This window comes from Chironomus tepperi, unplaced genomic scaffold (genome assembly GCF_022539635.2).
Source record: "Chironomus tepperi strain 1889 unplaced genomic scaffold, CSIRO-AGI_Ctep_v1 contig_100, whole genome shotgun sequence".
In the NCBI taxonomy this organism is placed as follows: Eukaryota; Metazoa; Arthropoda; class Insecta; order Diptera; family Chironomidae; genus Chironomus; species Chironomus tepperi.
In genome coordinates, this window is record NW_027226222.1 from 1454657 (window position 1) to 1473409 (window position 18753).

Sequence of the window (18753 nt, forward strand, 5' to 3'; positions counted from 1 at the left end):
CATTCATGTTAGTTTTAATCGTGTCTTTATTTATAGAATCATATGTTAGTTTCCATTATGATTATATAATAATAATAGTAGTAATAATAATAAGTAAACAGCAATGTATTTAACTTACGAAAAATGTTATGCTTTTAATCAAAATTGATAAATTTCATGTTGCACATTAAAAGTGCTACTCAGTGTATGCTAATGACAAGCAGTTCTTAATCTTTTACTATATAAAAATATTTAACTTTTTAATAGTAAGATCCAGACAAATTGGACTTACGATTTTCATCTAAATTTTTTTTTTTTTCGGGAAAGAAAATTCGATTTTCGGGGGAAAGCCCTAGTCTGTAGTTGATTTTATCTACCAGCAAATGAACATCATAACTAATTATTGATACGAATAAATTTTTCTCCATTAATAGTTGTGTCATAATAGTAGTTGTACAAACTAACGTAGATTTATTCATTATTATTATTTTTCTTTTTTGAAGGAATCATGCAAATTTTCCTCGTATTTAAATTGTAATAAATTCCTCAAAAACATTTGATGTTGCTTGATGGGAAAACAGAGAATATAATAGAAACTGAATAACGATGAAAACTCAACAAGTTTTAGGCAATGATCGACTTTTGAAGTAATTAACAAATTTAGAATTTCTTTTTTTTTTATGAAGTTGATAATTAAAAGAACATAAAGACATTAACTGTAGAAATAGATGATTGGAGAGAGCATTACAAGATCATATCGAATTTTTTTTAATATTCAAGTTAATAAAGGAAGTGGAAATTTTTAAATTATGATTTTTGATTCCTCTAGAATCATCATATCCTATTTCGGCTTGTATTGTGCTAGCTTCTGCTGAAGGAGCTCCAATCTATCAGCTGGAAGTTGTGTTCCCTAGAAAAACAAAAATAACGAATATTTTAGATTTGAAATTTATGAAACTTTTTATGTCGTTAAAACTCACTTCCTTCTTGGCCATAGTCGTTAATCTTGATTGAATCTGATTCATGTTAAGGTTTTCATCGGCAATTTTATTATCCATAATTGGCTCCTTTTCTTCATTTGTCTGTAGTTTTCCTCGAACTCGATACATGTTTAATTTATGCATCCAGTAGTCGGGATTATTGGGATTTTCATTAGTCTGATTCGAGTTTGCAGAACCTTGCTCGTGTGATTGATTGTTATTCGTATTATTTTGTGATGCCTTCTGTAGTTCTGCTAATCCATCATGTATAAACTGCTGAAAGAATGGACTACTTCCTTTTAAAAATGGCTGAATGTCAAATTCTGGATGGTTTTGCTTAAATTCATACAACTGTCGCAAGCCAACTTTTGATGTATCTTTATCGGATATTAGCTTGAATATGTTACTGACTTGATCATGATTAGCGCGACTCGTTCGATCTTGTTGTGATCGTTGTTGATGGAGTTGTGAGGCATAAGCTTGTTGATTTGAATCGTGGGATCCAGGCAAGATACCTTGTTCTTTTTTCAGTATACGTAAAACATATGTGTTACTGTAAACAAAATCAATCAAATTATAGCCACTTTTATAAACAAAATAAATCATGCGTTTCTTACAGTTCTGAATGTCTTGGAATGTTGTTGAGATGTTGCAAGATCCCAGCTCCTTTGATTTTCGTCATATTGTGTATAATCGTCTTAATCGTTCGCATTGGTGTGTCTGATGGTCTTTGAGCCCACCAAGTTGTAGGCAATGCCAGCATGAAGTCATGAATTTCCATCAATAGAGCCTCATAATCTAATTCATTAACTCGTTCTGGCATTAATTTTACATTTCGCCAAATACATTTCATTAACAATTCTGTGAATTTCGGCAATGCACTTGTCGAGCATGTTTCTTTCAGGAGACGAACTAGAGCACTAAAATGAGATTGAAGAAATTGTAGCATAAATTTTAAATTCTTAAAAACCGTTAAAAACTTACCAATTCAAATGCGTGAAATTACAACGGTCGAGGATTTTGAGGCAAATACTATTGACGACTTTCGTGTATTCTTCACCACTTCCAAGTTTCTGATCCGACATGAGACCGAGTAAGACGGAAATAATATTTTTAATGCTTACTACACTCAAATTTTGTCCCAACGCCTTGGATGTGAAGAAATGATAAATGCTATTAAGGAGCGGCTGATATAGCGAAAGTGCCTCACTCAGTGAACGTTGTGATAAATGCTGTTTACAATGAAATATAAGAATATGAAATTATGATCGATTTACATGCAAATATGATGTGACTATTGATTTACCTTAAATTGTGCCAAAACATTTTGGATATAAATTTCCTCGTAGTCACGCAAGACTGCTTGCTTTTCTTGAGATTCAATGATATCAGAAAGTTCATTTAATGAGGCATGAGCGACGTACTGATCAGGATGTCCGATTCCTTTAATTATATTCAACAATTTCGTGTCATATTTCGGCAAATTTTCCATCAAATTTGTTTGTGGCTCGGGCGCTGTTGATGGCCTCAATGGCGAATAATGCTGTGGACTGGAAGCGGAATATAAAGTTACATTAGCCGAATGAGGTCTCGATGGACTTTTAGACAATAGATGATTTAACCGATCTGCAGGATAAGTTACTCCATTGCAAGCTTTAATCTGAATTGCCTGATCAGCATAAGAAAGATCGATAGGTGAAAAGTGAGAAAATTTAATTTGATCACTACGAGTCCAATCTTTTTCTATCTCCGCTATAACACCTGAATCTAAGCAGAATGGACCAGAAGTCGGTGCACGAGAAGTTTGTACAGATGGAGGTGTGTTTTCATAAGTCCTATTTATCCAAAAAGCATATATTTTTATGAGAGAAAGAAAAAGCAGCAAAGAGAGTGAGAAAGAGAAAATAGGCAATTTTTAGTAAGGATGTCTATGTATCAAAAATAAAGAATGTGTGTTAATTTACACAAAATACATTTAAAATAAATATCACCAAATAATAATATTAATCAACAAATGTTTGACGGAATTTTTGGGAACTTTAACGGAAAAATAATTTTTGAATTCAAATTTTGGATACTTTTTATGAAAATTCAAAATTATAAAAGCCGTTGAATTTTAGATCTTAATATTTTTTGACACTTAATTCCATTCAACTTGTCCCAAAAACTCCGTTGCGTCAATAACCAATAACTAATTTCCCTGAGCACACATTTATGATATTTTTGTATGTTAATTAAATTATCTAATTAAGTTTCTAGATGACGCCTAAAGTTTTCTAATAAACAGCACAGTTTAGGAATGTAATTTACGTTTCAGGAATTTCAATAAGATTTGGCCAATCAGGTGACTTGATATCTTGTGGAGTTACCGTATCATTTAAATCTTCTTGCGAATGTGCTTCATAAGTTTCGTCGCTGTCGTTTTTGTTTTTCATCATGAATTAAAATTAAAATAATAAGAATTAATTAAATTAAATTGAAAACTTACCGGTTGTGGATGTTTGGATGGACTTCTTCTTCCGATGGAAGTTCCTCTTCTCCCGATAAATCTCTACTATCATCTTCTTTTTCAATATGCGGCACACTAACAATTTCAACACTCGATTGCGACTGTTTGACTTCCGGAACTAATTTTGGACTCTTTTTACTTCTCTTAATTCTCTCATCCAACATTGACATTTCCTTTTCACTGAGCTGTCCAATCATCTTGTAAATTCTTTCTCCAGCTAATTCATAAGCCTTTACTATACAGTTAAGAGCTGCAGAACGAACCGAGTTATCACGATCACTAATTTGGCGAGCAATTTCTTTCAATGCATGCTGTGGAGTTGGCTGACAGACACTTAAATTGTATGTCTCAATGAGGTATCCAAGCTCATCTAAGCATTCTGTACGTTGACGAGCATTTTTCGATTTTAAAGCATCCATAATGAAAGAGAATACTTTTGAGAATGGATACACTAGGCAAATTTGACGAATAAGATTTCGAACCCCATTTCTGACGGCATCTTTTGGATCTCCAATTTTTGTCAATAAATGTGGAATAAATGAGGAACCTTCATTTTCTGTTAAGACATTTTGAGTCTCTCTCAATGTCGTGAAAACTAAATTTAGGAAATCTAATCCTTTAAGTAAAACCGATGGATTCGTATCATAGAATCTAAGTGACAACCATTTCAGGACAAGATCTAAATTACACATTAAGCCTTGCGTATTATTCGAAAGATCTTCAATCAATGACTCAATAACCTTTAAATGGTAACGAAAATCTTCATGGAACATATTTGCCATCAAGCCTTTATTTACGTTTGCAGTAGTCATTTGTTCCTTCAGTAAGTCATTAAACTCTTCTCTCGGTGCTGTAAATGACCATCGAATGACTTTTAACTTTTGTTCGTCTAAGAAACGTTGTTGCTTTAAGTTATTAACTTGGAAAAATGGCGACGTGTCTATTTCTTCTTCCTTTCGTCTACTCGACGTTGGTGCTGATCCGGGTTTTGAAACTGATGGCTTGACAAGTTTACTTCCACCAGATTTGACAACTTTCTTCTCTTCAGCAACAATTGGTGCTTGCTGCTTACTTTTTGGTAATGGTTTAACAGGAAGATTAGGTCTTGCCTTATCAAGTGCTGCTTGAATATCTTTCTTTGTTGCTGGCTTCTGTTTATCCATAGCTTTCATCATTGCATCATATCCAAGATGCATCATAAAACCCAAAACACAATCATTGGCATTTTTACGAACATCTGCATTTCGATCGATTATGTTTGCATATAAATAAGATAGACATGAAATCAGTTCCTCTTTATTGATGCTTTTTGGTGGAATATCTGGTAACTTTTCAGCCATCCATCCCCAAACTTCCACTTTTAATGCTGGTGTTCCACTTTTTAAGGCATCTGCAAACATTTCGCCATCGAAAAATTCTTTATATCCACATTGATCTCCCCATGAATTCATGCACGTTATACATGCTGTTCGTAAATAAGCCTTATTATCACCAAGGCCTCGTAAAACTCCAGGTAATAAGACTCGAATATGTTGCTTACAAGCTGGACCAATACTTGTTGAAAGTTGAGTACAAATTTCGACTGCTGTCTGTGCAATTTTAGCATTGCTGTCAACTAATCGTTGAGCTAAAATTGGAGGCAATTCACCAAGGGATGCCTTAATTAGTTTATGCTCATTTATGATTGCTTGTAATTTAATTAATCCTTCATTTCTAGTCTTCCAATTCTTGTCACTAAGCTCGGCTATTAAAGATTCTGTTATTAATGGTGAAATATCAACTCTTGGAATTAAATCAGCAATATTTGTTGGAGTTACTGGTTCATCGTCATCATCATTTGCATTATTTGCTTCTGATGAGTTTTTCATTCCATTTGATTGAGCTCCTCTAGTTGATGCTGGTGCTTTTTGGCCTGCATTTTTATCAAATTCAAGTTGAATTTGTTGCCTTAATGCTGGCTTCTCATTGTCAAAGAACATTGAAAGAGTGGGACCCATGTAAAGATGCATAGTTCCAAGTAATGTAATTGTTGCTTGTCTTACTCCTGGATTAGTGCTATTTACACCTTTCTTAGCATCATCAATTAATAGTTTTGGATTAACTTGGAAGCCAAACTCACGAAGGGCTTGATTAACCCATCCGATAGACTCTTGCTGAACTTTTGGTGACTTCTGTTCGAATGCAAATGTCATGACTTTCGAGACAACATATTCTAAACGAATAGTCTCAGATATTGCTGTTAACGCTGCTGCAGCTGAAGTACTAACTTTTGCATCACCTAATTTCTCAATTATCTCATTTATGATCAAGTCTGATGTTGTCACAGTCATTCCAAAACTCTCAGCTATTAATTTAATGGCATCTAAACGAAGTTTAAGAACTTGGAAATTTGTATCTTTTAAGCCCGGCTTTTTAGCTAGAACTCTGACCAATATTTGTGTATGTCCACATTTTGAATCGAATGTTGATAAAAGTTGCAGGAATGTTTCAATTGATTGAAGTCTTGTTTTCCAATTTGAATCACAAAGTCCACTGATAACTTCTGGTGGAAGAATTTCAGGCGCTTGTTCATCAACTTCTTCTTGTGATAATTCACGTTCTGTTGGCAATACATTTTTCGTACTTGCTGATTTGGAAATTCCACCCGAATTAGATGAGCTTGCGGCTGGTTTTTTAGCAACAGGTTTTTTTGTTGCTGCTACAGCTGTATTAGGTCGAGAAACAGGTTTTGCTTCCGTTGATCCACCTTTTTGTGGAGCTACAACGGCTTTTGGTGGTGCCGTTTGTGGACGTTCTTTCTTAGCACCAACAATTTTGACTGTAATTACTGCCTTCTCATAATACTCTTTAATCTTTTCCATTTTCAGTGCATCAACTTCTGTCAAGAACGGTGAAATATTCTTTTCTGTTACTAATTTCATTGCTGTTCCTATAGCTTCTGCGGAAGCGTCACGCACAGATGGATCTGATTCATTTAAAGTCTTTAATAATGCCGTCACATAAGCTTTTAATAGCTTCTTATTCAAAACTGTCGGTTGAGTTTTTGTAAATGATCTGGCTAAAAATAATGCAGTTTCTGTTTTCACGCTTGGATTTTTATTTGTTAGTGCCGCTAAAACTTCTTCTTGAATTGCTTCTAAATTTGTTGATGGATAAATGGCATCAATAGCATCGCGAAGAGCTGCAACAACATTTGCTTTCTTTTCTTTGAATTTTTCTAAAATGCCGCTAACACATGCAACTGCGTATGGCTGAAATTTCTTGCCGACACCTTTAGCTAACAATGCAAGACACTTTCCAGCTAATGCGACCAACACAACATTTGAATCTTTTGTTATAACTTTCTTAAGAGCTCTCACTAAATCGCCATAGTCTCCATTTTCTAATTTTGGATTAGACACGAGCGGTTCCAATGCTTCAAGTGATTCTTTTCTCTCTTGCCATTTTTTTGCTTCCAATTTCTCGTAGAAATCTTTTGGCAACTTTGACAATATATCTACAGGATCGATCAAGTCCATCGGATCAATATCATCATTTACTACTTCTCCTTCGTCATCTGTGAAAAAATAAATTAAATTAAATCATAAAGCAACAATATATAAGGTAATATTTACGTTCAACGTCCTGACTGACTTCTCCGGCAACGGCCTCTACAATTTGCTTTTGTTGCTGTGAACGAAGATATCTCGACGGAATTGCTTTTTCATTTTTGACTTTATCAAATTCTGCTTCCAATTCATTAAGAACAACCTGTGGAAGTGATTGAATTTGTGTCTTGAAAACTGGACCAATCCATCGGAAAATTTCTATTGTAAGTTGTTTGGCTTCATCACGAACAGTTTTATCTCGGTCACTGAGAAGTGTGGGAATTTTCTTGACTAATGGCTTAACATTTACAACTTTCGCACCGAATTCTCGGAGGGCAAGAAGAATAGTTGAAACACATGCTGATACAATTTTTGGATTTTTTTGATCAAATCCTTTAATGAGTTCCTCAATAACGGCTTCATGCTTTTCAATTTCAATATACATCAAAGCTATTTGCATTCCAAGATCCTTAGTCTTCATTTTCGGTGCACCAAGACATTTTGTCACAATTCCACTGATTACTTCTCCTACAGTTCTGCCAGCATTTCCACAATTTTCAACAAAAACTAGTGTAGCTTCAAGACCTTTTTCCTGTGCCAATGCATTACTGTCTATGACAAACTTCTTAATCAATCCCATAAATTTGTTCCATTCTGGACCTTTTTCGTCGTCTATTGTACGAAATATTTTTGCTGCCTCTTCATATCCATCAACACGAGCTTTCCATAATTTATGAACACAACGTTCATCCACTGGTAGTTTCTTAAATTCTGTATCGTCTTCATTGGCCATTCTTGCTAATTAAGAACTCAAAATAATCGATGATGATACACAAATCAAATAATAAAAAAAAAAATCGATAGGCAGAAACCAAAATCTCAATAAAGACTACTGGATCATGAAATTTTTCGTACAGATTTTCTCTTGCGGCTGTCCTAAAATGATACACAAATGATGAATAATTAGAGTGATTTTAATATTTATGACTCAAATTTTACAAGTTAAACAATAGACAAATTTATCTTAATTATACTATTTTTTCGGGTATTGTGAACAGCTTAATGATACGTGAAATTTGAAATATACATCGATCTTTTTAAATCGAATAAATTTATCAAGATATAATCTGTCCCGCGCGCCTGTGCGAACTTGAAATGAAAACTTTTCTCTCAATAGCTAAATTTCGACGTTATTTTCACATTTGTTGTTGTTTTCTTTTCTCTATACCTTAATATTTTTTTTTTTCTTAACAAAATGTTGATACATACTAAATGAGTCACTAACAGAGAACTAAGCGTAAATGCGTCAAGAGTTTTTCTAAGATTAGTAAATGCACTTCTCTTTTCCAGATATTTAAAACTTTCTTCTTGTGACTTCGTTTTTTGTCTATTTTTATCATGCATTTTCCTCTTTAACGAATGAATACCGTAGAACACAGCAAAGAAGGAAGGAACAGAAACAACAAGAGGGTAAGAAGAATATCAAATTGAGAACATTTTTCAGCAGAAAATGTACTTTTACCGTGCTCAACGAAATAACTCGAATTAATTAATCTGGATAAAGACGTAGGAGTTTACAGACTAAAAACATGGTCAAGAGAAATTACTAAATAGCTTTACAGCGCACAATAATACCTTAAAATTGTATGTAAGCAATGAAAAAAATGGTTAACGGTTTCACAAAAAAACTGATGCTCGATTTTTTCAATTTTTCACAATGAAATTCACTAGATACTTACTTTTCTTTAATTACATTCACTAGTTCTGATTCTTAACTTTAATATTAAGCATAAAATAACTTAGATAAACAGGAATTTCTATGTCAATTTTTTAATTTTCTCTTTAGATTCAAATTTTCTTTTTATTATTTTTTACAAAACTAGCGCACAATGCCCGCCAATTCTATAGAACTTTATTGGATAACTCTACAGATGATTCTTTTGTTGTCAAATTTAAAGATGCTTTGTTGATGTTAGTAATCATTCAACACAAGATGTAGATTGTAATAATATATGAGAATCATGTGAATGCAACTTAGTAGACATACAAATGGTGAAAATTATAAGAAAGTTTTGTAGAGAAGGCTTTTGCTCAACGATTTAAATTTTGAAATAACTGAAAAACAGGAAATGTTGGTAGTTAAAATAAAGTCACAGAATCATGTTTTTGGATCATTTTCGTTTAATTTACGTAATTATTAATGCTTACAAAAATTCAGGGAAACCATTAATTTATTAAAATAGAAAAGTAGCCAGATAAACTGGCTATTACCGAAGACAAAGAAATATAAAGACCAAAACTGCATGAAAACCGTGAAATTCTTTGCATTATAATAATTCATTGGAGTAGTTTGTAATAATTAAAGGAAATTAAACACTAAATGGATTTGTTCTTCGTAGAATAGTTAATAATCCCAAGAGAAACTTTTAAATGATTTACTTCTTATGAATATTGAAGTGATTTTGTTTAATTTATTCATAGTTTTGTTTGTTTTTTTTTTTCTTTGTCTTAACTCGTTCATTTCTTTGCTTCCTCCAAATCGGGTATTTCCTCGTCGTCGCTATCCTGCTCATCGTCTAAATCATCAAATGAAGGTTTTCCATCACCACCCATCATTCCTCCAGCACCGCCCATTTGACTCATTAAATCATTAAAATTTCCCATTCCGCCCATTCCATCACCAAAGCCTGGAGCTCCTTCTGGTTGTTCCTCGTCATCTGATCCTTCGTCTTTCCACTTGTTAAAATCTACCTTAAGATATGGTGGCTTTTTCTTGTCATTCGTAAGAGAAGCCCAATAGTCTGACTTTGTATCAGCTTTGGTAATGATAAATTCATAACATCGTCCACTGTTTTTCTGTGCGACTTTATCTGGATTAATTTTCTTTAAAAAGTTCAGAGTCACTTCATAATTTTTGTTTTCTGGTAATCCTACTGCCTTAAAAAATAGCGAATCTTCTGTGATTCTAAAATGAGACACAAAAACATTAATTATTAGAATCGATTAACAGTGATTTTTGATGAAATGACTTACTTGATTTCAGGATCTTTTGTTTCTATGTTGACTGTTACAAACAAGACATCATTTCTTTGAGCCCAAGTAACTGGAGGGTGTCTATAAAAGAATGAATATAATTATTTAAATGAGTCACCTTAGTAACATACATTAGACCGAAAGGTCAGCATAATAAGCGTTACTACACATAAGGAAGACGCTATTATCAGCATTATGTCTGTACGTCTGCCGATTGATTGCAGTTTAATTAAATAAATTATTAAAACAGTTTGATAACGTAAAATTCACGTAATCTGTAAAATCTTTAAAATGTAAATTTTCTAAAATTCTCGAGTTTATAGGTTCGAATCCCATTAAACTTAAATTTGGCCGATAAGCCCAAGACTATGGATATGGAACTAACACCATTATCAATTCCAAAACATGAAAATTGATGAAACTATGCTTGTCATGTTTGAATATTTGTTTTCGATAATTATCGATTTTTATTTTTCATATAATTTAAAGGGAAGGTCTTTGTAGGAAAATGCGCTTCCATCGGTCACGAAAGACTTGCGACTGTATTAATTCATGATAAGCGGAAGAGGTTATATCTTTTTTTCGCTAACGGATTATTGACCTTAAATCGCGATAATCCAATAGATAGGAGTTAAGGAAGTTTTCTTTTCAGCATGCTAAACGCATTTTAATTTAATTCATGGAATTTTCTAGAATTGATTTCTTAATGTTAGACGCGAAAATTTTTTAAATGAAAACACGCTTGGAAAAACTCTAATTTTGCTATTAATCCTTAATAAGATTAGTCGGCGTGAGCTGTTTTGATCTAATTACTATGCTTAATTACTTACAATATTGTTCCAGACATTATTTATCGTTATATTATGGATAATTTTAAGCCTTTTCACAAAAATTAGTCTTAATGAGCGATCGATGATTTAGACTTCTAACTTCGATGCGAGTTGATTCAATACTAATTGATTTTTAATATTTTTCTTTTGAAAATGCCTACTTCTGACTTCTTAGAATTATGATAATTTGAAATGTATTATTATCAGTTAGAAACTAGATAATATGCTTGAACATACTAGAACTAAGGAAACTTTCTTGTTTTTATTTTTAGCTCGGAAGTATGCTATAAAAGGGGAACAAAACAATGCAACTTTATGGGAAAGTTTTATAGCATCTACCTATGTTAAAAATTAAATATAATTAATAAAATTGTACCTGAAGATGAAACCATATAAATATTTTGTGGGTGGAAGCAAAAATTATTTGATAAAATAATGAGATAAACAATGTGAACGATACAAAAATCGATGCAATGAAATTCTATTGGCGGTGAAAATTTGATCACATAAGAGATTATGTTAAATACAAATTCTTAATAAAATAAAAAGATTAACTATGTTACCATTGCAAATTTTTTAAATCTAACTGTTAAATTTAAAAACATCTCAATAAAAATGCATTTGCTATAAACTTATAAGAAATAAATTCAAATTTTTAAAAATTCGTTATTGACACCTTTTTAGCATGGAAGTATGCTATAAAATAGGATGACTTTATAGGAAAATTTTATAGCAAAAAGTTGATTTTCCCCTGATTATTATCGATTCTTTTCAAAAGTTACGAAACCAAACTTTTCACAATCGAAAATTGTTTGGAAATCCATCTAAATTAACTTTATTCCCGTAAATTAATTAATAAAAAGATACCTAGTTTATTATTCTAACGTGTTTTTGCATTTTAGGTGTGTTTAAGTATCGATAAAATCAATAAAAATGTTGAGAGCCGCAGCAGGTCATTTATCACAGGTTATTCGCGGATCATTTGGAGTCACAAGAGTCGCAGCCGTTCAAGCTGTCCGCAATTCCTCACATTCAACTGAAACAGATGCTGAATTCGATGCTCGCTATGAAGCCTATTTCAACCGTGCAGATATTGATGCATGGGAAGCAAGAAAGGCAATGAATGACTTACTCGGTATGGATTTAGTTCCAGAGCCAAAGATTGTTGCCGCTGGATTAAAGGCTTGCCGTCGTCTTAACGACTATGCACTCGCAATCAGATGGCTCGAGGGAGTCAAGGACTCATGCGGACCACACGTAAACACAATCTGGCCATGGATGGTACAAGAAATTCGTCCAACACTCACTGAATTAGGAGTTGAAACTCCAGAAGAATTGGGATATGATCAACCAGAACTTGCTCTTAAGACTGTGTTCGAAATGTAAATGCATTCATCTTCAACATTCAGGGAACTAAATAGGGTGGACGATAACTTGTGAGATAATATTAATAAAATTATTAACATTCAAAAGAGAAGTGAAAAAAAAAATTTGGAAGAACACACACAGTTATTATGTAACTTCATATATTTTTTCGTTTGTAACAAGGAGAGCACTTGAAATTGGATAATAAAAATTGAAATAAATAGTGCTTAATTAGAGAAAAATCGATATAAATGCATATAATTAAGCTTTTACTTTTTAATCAATTCGATCAGTGTCGTAAAATTTACAAGTGACGTTTGGGATAAAAATAGAAATTTATTTGTTGTTATTTTATGTCATATCCATAGTCTACGTCTATGCCGGGAATCTCGTAAACTATCACTAATTATTGTACCATTTTTTCAAAATATCAGCAGCCTTTTGCAATGTTTCATCCTTCTTAATGTAGCAATATCTTACAAAATTTTCTCCCAGATGTTTGTTTGGCTTTGTATAAAATGCAGAAGGTGGAATGCCTTGCAATGAAACATTCTTAGTCATATATTTTGTGAAACGATAATCTTTAAATTCGTCAGTTTCGGTGGTTAAATCAACTTTATTTGCAAGATGTGACCAGTCAGCTATCATGAAATACCCAGCTTCTGGGATTGTTGGCTCAAATCCAACTTCTGTCAAGAAAGTTGCCATATAGTCACGTTTATCCTTCAGTTCAACGGCTAATGATTTAAAGAATGAATCACTTTGATTAAATCTTGATAATTCATGCTCAAATCCAATAGCTGCTGCTTCCTGCAAAGGAGTTGCACATGTATAGACTGAATTTTGATGGACGAGTTGCATATTTCTAATTAAATTGCTTGGTCCATATGTCCATCCTAACTTCCAGCCTGTTGCACTGAATGTTTTGCCAGCGCTTCCGATAGTCAATGTTCGTTCCCACATTCCAGGAAGTGTACAAATTCGAATATGCTGATTTGGTTCAAATACCATATGTTCATAAACTTCGTCAGCAATTACCAATACATTCCACTTCTTACATAAATCAGCAATCATAGTCAATTCATCTAAATGAAAGACCTTGCCCAAAGGATTATGAGGAGTATTTAATATCAACATCTTAGTCTTATTGTTAAAAAGTTTCTCAAACTCTACTGGATCTAATTTCCAATCAGCGGAACTAATTATTCCTGACTTTGTTGGCTTTAATGGAATTGCACGAACGACTCCGCCCGCAGACTTGATCATGTCATAGTAGCAATCTAATTAATAATTACATGCGTTATATAAAATGAATGATTTATGTGTTAATATGCTTACCATAAAATGGCTCAATAATGATAGCTTCATCTCCGTGGTCAATGTGTCCATAGATTGCGTTATATAATGATTGATAAGCACCAACTGTCACGAGGACCTAAAAATAAAAACATTATATCTACGATATTATCTATGATTTTGTATTCATACTTCATTATTTGGGTCAATTTCACGGCCAATCCATTGTGAATAGGCTTTGGCTAATGCTTGAACAAGTCGTGGATGTCCAAATCCTCGAGTGTACTGATTTAACAAGTGATCTCCGTTAGCAACATCCGACAAAGCTTTAGTGACGTAAGAAGGTGGGGGATAATCAGGAAAACCTTGACCTATGACATATATAAACTTGTTAAATATGTGTACCGCATGTTAACTAAAACTATGTACCTAAATTAAGAGGCTTGTACTTCAAAGCAAGTGCTACATATTCAACCCTGGAAATGTTAATTCTCAATATGTTGGAATCAGGAAGTGAATTTAATTAAACTACAACTTACCAGACACTTTCTGTTGCTTCTTGATATCTTTTTGGCAAGCCAAATTTCTCACTTCCACTTGATGAAGCCATGAATCTTTGTGATGAGCCGATTATGCACGATCTGGAAATATGTTGACAAAATCTTAATTGATTTAAAGCTCTTTGTAACATCTAGAAAAAGTATGAAAGGTTTACATTGAGAGAGATAAAATTGATAATACTCTTAATACAATGGCTTACGATTGGCTTATCAATATGGTTTACAATATAGGTACTCGGTAATAAATAATATTAATAAAGAAGAAAATGCAATTAATGAAAAGCGTAGTTTTGATAAGAAGACAGAATGAAAATGATAGTACAGTGAAGACTTACAAAAACAGGAAATACAGAACATTCAGCATGATACAGATCTATTTTACTTACTTACTGTCTACGATCAAGTTTAATGTACAACTAACTGTTTTCAAGGAGCTTGAGTAGTTATGAAATACCTCTTAACAAGACCGGTCTCGATATATTTAACAAAAACTTAAATTAATGAAAGTGACACGAACACTTGTTGGACGACTTTTGTTGTATTAAAATCAAACTATGTAGTATCAATTCATAAGGTTTGTCAAGCTTTTAATCTTTTACATGTTCGACCTTTTCTAAGTACTATAGATTTATCGTTTAACAAGTTTCTACATTACTGACGAACAAATCTTTAAATCAGGGGTCATTACTCTGGATTTAACTTAACTTACTGATTATTATATCACGAAATATTTGAGATTAATGGATGAGCTGAAAATTAAGAATGTTTACTAGATGAATTTTGAATGTTTTTTTTCCACAATTTGAATGCTTCAATAATGTTTTCAAAACATCAGAGTATCAACCCCTGAGTTCCATGTGCTTATATTTACATTCACAGCAATACAATATTTTTGAATAATTAAGTTTAATTAAAGAGTAAATCATGCAAAAAATAGCAAATAAAGTGAGACGAAAGAAAGTAAGTCTCGAGGCGATCGAAAAGACGGCCAATTTTAAAGTGAAATCATATAAAGTGCAGATAAAAACCGGAAAGTTCAATTCAAGTAATGTTAAATTACCTGGAGTTAAGGATTTTTGGAATATTGGTGAACTGACAGTCAATAATAAGAAGAAAAATGAAGATCCAGAAGAAAGTAACACTAAAAAGCCTACAGAAAGACTTACTGGATCAGAAAGGTATCAACGATATATGGACGAAGAAGAAAGAATTAGGAAAATTGAGGAGGAAATGACTGATCCAAATTTAGAGCCACATACACCAGACCAGTTTGAAAGAGCCCTTTTAAAAGACAGAAATAGTAGTTTAATGTGGATTAAATATATGGCATTTCATTTAGAAACAGCAGAAGTTGATAAAGCAAGAGCTATTGCAAAGAAGGCAATAGCATCAATTAATTTTAGAGAAGAGCAAGAACGGTTAAATGTTTGGATAGCACTGTTAAATCTTGAGCTTCGATATGGAACAGATGAAAGTTACAATGATGTATTAAATGAAGCTACACAGCGAAATGATTCATTTAAAGTATACTCACAGACACTTAAAATTCTGTTGGATCTAGAAAAGCTCATTGATGCCAACAAAATCATAGAAATATTAAAGAAAAAGTTCAAGCCTATTCCAGATATGTGGCTCCTCGTCAGTGAGTCATACTTAAGAATGAACAATGAGAAATTGGCTAAAGAACTACTTCCGAAATCATTACTAAGTCTTAAAGAAAGAGATCGTAAGTATTAATAAGTCACATATATCATGAATATTAATTAAATTTCTACAATATTTTAGATCTGGATTACATGACAAAGTTTGCATTATTGATGAGCAGGCACAACATCCATGATTTCTCGCAGACCATTTTCGAGAAAATACTTTCAACATATTCTAAAAATCTATCAATTTGGTTCACATACATCAACATGATGACAAAGAATGGGGAAGTAGAGATTGCACGATCACTGTTTGATCGCATGCTGGTACAAAAATTTCCACTCAAGAAGCTTAAAAGCATCTTCCAGAAATATATTGAATTTGAAACCAAGCACGGAGATAATGCAAATCTATCTAAAATTAAGAAAATGGCTAAAAGTATGCTGGAAAAGCATGAAGAAGATGAATAAAGGAAAACTATGTTGAGCATTGAAACCGATCAAATGTTTTATTTTGCATCAAAACCTTTCAAATGTTTTATTTCTCATTAGAAAATTTTACAGTGTAATGTTGCATGTTTTTCGCAGTGTACTATTATTTACATTTTAGAATTTTATTTACCGGAAGATTTTAATTAATTTACCAAGGAATTAACAATGAATTTACTTCCAAAAACATCAGAAGAGTTTGCTACGAAAGAATACTGGAACAAGTTCTTCCAGAAACGAGGAAAACTAGCTTTTGATTGGTAAAATTATTAATTTTATTATTTTTGAATTTTTCTCACATTGTTTTTTTAATTTTTAGGTATGGCGAGGTATAATAATTTTAATTCATCATTTAATGCTGTGATTTATTTTAATTCAAGTATATTAGTTTCCAGAATTATGTGGAGTTTTATCAAAATACATTAAAACAAAGGATAAAATCTTGAATGTATGTCTTTAACCCTATTTATACTGCCTATAGCTAACTTAACATAATGTTTTGTAGGTAGGATGTGGTAATTCAAAGTTATCAGTTGATATGTTCAATACTGGATATACTGCAATCACAAACATTGATATATCAGAAGTTGTTATCGATCAAATGAAGAAAACTCACCGAAATATTGGCGAATGGATTCAAATGGATGCAACAAAAATGACTTTTGAGGATGAAAGTCATACAGTGATCCTCGATAAAGGTACACTAGATGCGATGATGAGTGAGGAGTCTGAATCTGAAATGGTGTTGAATTATTTCAAGGAAGTTAAAAGAGTTTTGAAGAATGGTGGACGATTCGTGATTATTTCGCTGCTCCAATCTCATATCCTTGAAACTTTACTTAACTTCTTCCCATCAAACAACTTCCTGTTTAGAATTGTCAGATGCTTAGAGGCTGAACAAAAGACATCTGAGTCAAATGAAGATAAATCATCAATGCCAGTGTTTGTGATTATTGCAACCAAGTTTATGAAGCTGCCTAGTCCAATTTATGAGATATCAGCTGATGGAGAGAGTATGGAACGTATGCCTGAATCAAAAGCGTTGACAGATAGCGTTTTAAATATTCAACGTACATCAATGATAAGGAATGGATTAGTGAAGAGAAATGCTTATGAGGATGAAATTAAATTTGATCTCTTTAGACCAAACGAAAAGATCCCTCGCTTCACATTGTATATTCTGGATCAAAAATCATCAAGGAACTTGAAAGATTATGCTGCATTTATTGCTCCTCAAGGTCGAGAAACTGAATGGCTTTTCTCAACAAAACAAGGAAGACGAAAACTTCTTGAATCAGCACAGCATTTGAGATTAGCAATTGTTATCCTTCATCGTAATCAAACTTACACGTCTTTAGATGATGTTAAGGCTGAAATAAATGAAGCTGTAAAATCATTTGCTCCAAAAGATATCAGGGATATGAGTAAAATTCCATTTTTATCACTTGGAAGTGATGTTGGATCAAGAGAAATTACTTATAAAGGAACGAGTAGCTTTTCTGGAGATTTTGTTGTTGAAGACGTTCAGAGTGACAACAAGCTTTATAGACGTCTTATTTTCCTCAATAATCAATCTGTCATCCAATCAGAAGCTTTACTAAAAGGAAAAAAGAAAATCGATTTTAGCTATCTTTCCTGCCAGCATCACATGTACATGATTCTTGGAATGTTAATGGCTCAAAATGATTTAAGGAACTTAGTGGTTGGTCTTGGTGGTGGAGGCTTGTTGATGTACATCTTTCAATATTTTAAAGAATTAAACGTTGATGTCTGCGAAATTGATCCTGAAATTGTAAAAGTAGCTAAAGATTATTTCGGTCTTGTGGATGATAATGATCGATTGAAAGTAATTGTTGATGACGGCTTACAAGTCATTAAAAATTTAAACGACACAAAACTTAATTCAGTTCTTTTTGATGTTGACAGTAAAGATCAAAGTTTGGGGATAAGCTGTCCACCAAAAGAATTTCTGGATAAAGATATTTTAAATGCTGTAAGCAAGTCATTATCAACAGGTGGAATATTTATTTTAAACTTTGTATGTCGAGATGATTCGTTAAGAGACGGCGTTTTGAAAGAGTTAAAAGAAATATTTCCATACATAATAAGCTATAAATTGGAAGAAGATGTCAATGAAATATTTTACTGTTTTAAGGAAGATGTTAAGGACTATAATGATAAATTTACAAAAGCTGCTAACAAACTGAATTCATTAAAGAAAAATACTGTTGATATTTATGAACTGTTGGACGGATTGAAAATTAATTCATAATAAATTACATGATATTTTTGTATGCCATACTAAATTGCTTTCTTATTCATAGATTAAAGTGCGATAAAAAATTTGGATTAGCAACCGAAAAAATTTGAATTTTAAAACATTTGGACAGTTTTATAAAATGAAAAATTGTACCGATTTCCTAGATATTAGAATCAAATGATCTTATTGTAATGCCAAGAAAATATAAATTCTCATTGA

General features: G+C 32.5%; 6 protein-coding genes across 14 annotated transcripts; 3 read left to right on the forward strand and 3 right to left on the reverse strand.

Moving 5' to 3' along the window:
- Nucleotides 1-70: 70 nt before the first annotated feature.
- On the reverse strand, nucleotides 71-8937 carry msps (msps cytoskeleton-associated protein 5). 3 transcript variants are annotated; one of them, XM_070636017.1, is made up of 8 exons: nucleotides 8795-8937; nucleotides 7083-7991; nucleotides 3448-7024; nucleotides 2266-2509; nucleotides 1944-2191; nucleotides 1577-1879; nucleotides 960-1512; nucleotides 71-889 (listed from the first exon to the last, which is right to left on the reverse strand). In XM_070636017.1, exons 2-8 carry the CDS (start codon nucleotides 7846-7848, stop codon nucleotides 821-823), a joined length of 5760 nt encoding a protein of 1919 aa, XP_070492118.1. In that variant the 5' UTR covers nucleotides 7849-7991; nucleotides 8795-8937; the 3' UTR covers nucleotides 71-820. The 3 variants fall into 3 exon arrangements, with proteins under 3 accessions (XP_070492118.1, XP_070492116.1, XP_070492117.1); XM_070636015.1 differs by having other exon boundaries at nucleotides 72-889; nucleotides 2266-2794; XM_070636016.1 differs by lacking the exon at nucleotides 8795-8937 and adding an exon at nucleotides 8090-8225 and having other exon boundaries at nucleotides 72-889; nucleotides 2266-2794.
- Nucleotides 8938-9213: 276 nt separating this feature from the next.
- Nucleotides 9214-11078, reverse strand: p23 (cytosolic prostaglandin E synthase). The gene is made up of 3 exons (XM_070636019.1): nucleotides 10919-11078; nucleotides 10089-10169; nucleotides 9214-10020 (listed from the first exon to the last, which is right to left on the reverse strand). Exons 1-3 carry the CDS (start codon nucleotides 10933-10935, stop codon nucleotides 9573-9575), a joined length of 546 nt encoding a protein of 181 aa, XP_070492120.1. The 5' UTR covers nucleotides 10936-11078; the 3' UTR covers nucleotides 9214-9572.
- A 551-nt stretch (nucleotides 11079-11629) lies between these two features.
- COX5A (Cytochrome c oxidase subunit 5A) lies at nucleotides 11630-12544 on the forward strand. Its single transcript, XM_070635890.1, has 2 exons — nucleotides 11630-11761; nucleotides 11821-12544. The coding sequence occupies exon 2, from the start codon at nucleotides 11852-11854 to the stop codon at nucleotides 12302-12304; it is 453 nt and encodes a 150-aa protein (XP_070491991.1). The 5' UTR covers nucleotides 11630-11761; nucleotides 11821-11851; the 3' UTR covers nucleotides 12305-12544.
- A 122-nt stretch (nucleotides 12545-12666) lies between these two features.
- Nucleotides 12667-14688, reverse strand: Kyat (Kynurenine aminotransferase). Of its 7 annotated transcripts, none has more exons than XM_070635895.1 (6): nucleotides 14530-14688; nucleotides 14119-14220; nucleotides 14009-14055; nucleotides 13772-13950; nucleotides 13622-13718; nucleotides 12667-13563 (listed from the first exon to the last, which is right to left on the reverse strand). In XM_070635895.1, the coding sequence occupies exons 2-6, from the start codon at nucleotides 14187-14189 to the stop codon at nucleotides 12686-12688; spliced, it is 1272 nt and encodes a 423-aa protein (XP_070491996.1). In that variant the 5' UTR covers nucleotides 14190-14220; nucleotides 14530-14688; the 3' UTR covers nucleotides 12667-12685. The 7 variants fall into 7 exon arrangements, with proteins under 7 accessions (XP_070491996.1, XP_070491995.1, XP_070491993.1 ...); XM_070635894.1 differs by having other exon boundaries at nucleotides 14526-14687; XM_070635892.1 differs by having other exon boundaries at nucleotides 14119-14270; nucleotides 14526-14686.
- Nucleotides 14689-14931: 243 nt separating this feature from the next.
- On the forward strand, nucleotides 14932-16281 carry LOC139087221 (rRNA biogenesis protein RRP5-like). The gene is made up of 2 exons (XM_070635972.1): nucleotides 14932-15865; nucleotides 15925-16281. Exons 1-2 carry the CDS (start codon nucleotides 15064-15066, stop codon nucleotides 16254-16256), a joined length of 1134 nt encoding a protein of 377 aa, XP_070492073.1. The 5' UTR covers nucleotides 14932-15063; the 3' UTR covers nucleotides 16257-16281.
- A 115-nt stretch (nucleotides 16282-16396) lies between these two features.
- LOC139087210 (eEF1A lysine and N-terminal methyltransferase homolog) lies at nucleotides 16397-18550 on the forward strand. Its single transcript, XM_070635960.1, has 4 exons — nucleotides 16397-16534; nucleotides 16594-16603; nucleotides 16663-16722; nucleotides 16780-18550. The coding sequence occupies exons 1-4, from the start codon at nucleotides 16443-16445 to the stop codon at nucleotides 18544-18546; spliced, it is 1929 nt and encodes a 642-aa protein (XP_070492061.1). The 5' UTR covers nucleotides 16397-16442; the 3' UTR covers nucleotides 18547-18550.
- Nucleotides 18551-18753: the final 203 nt, after the last annotated feature.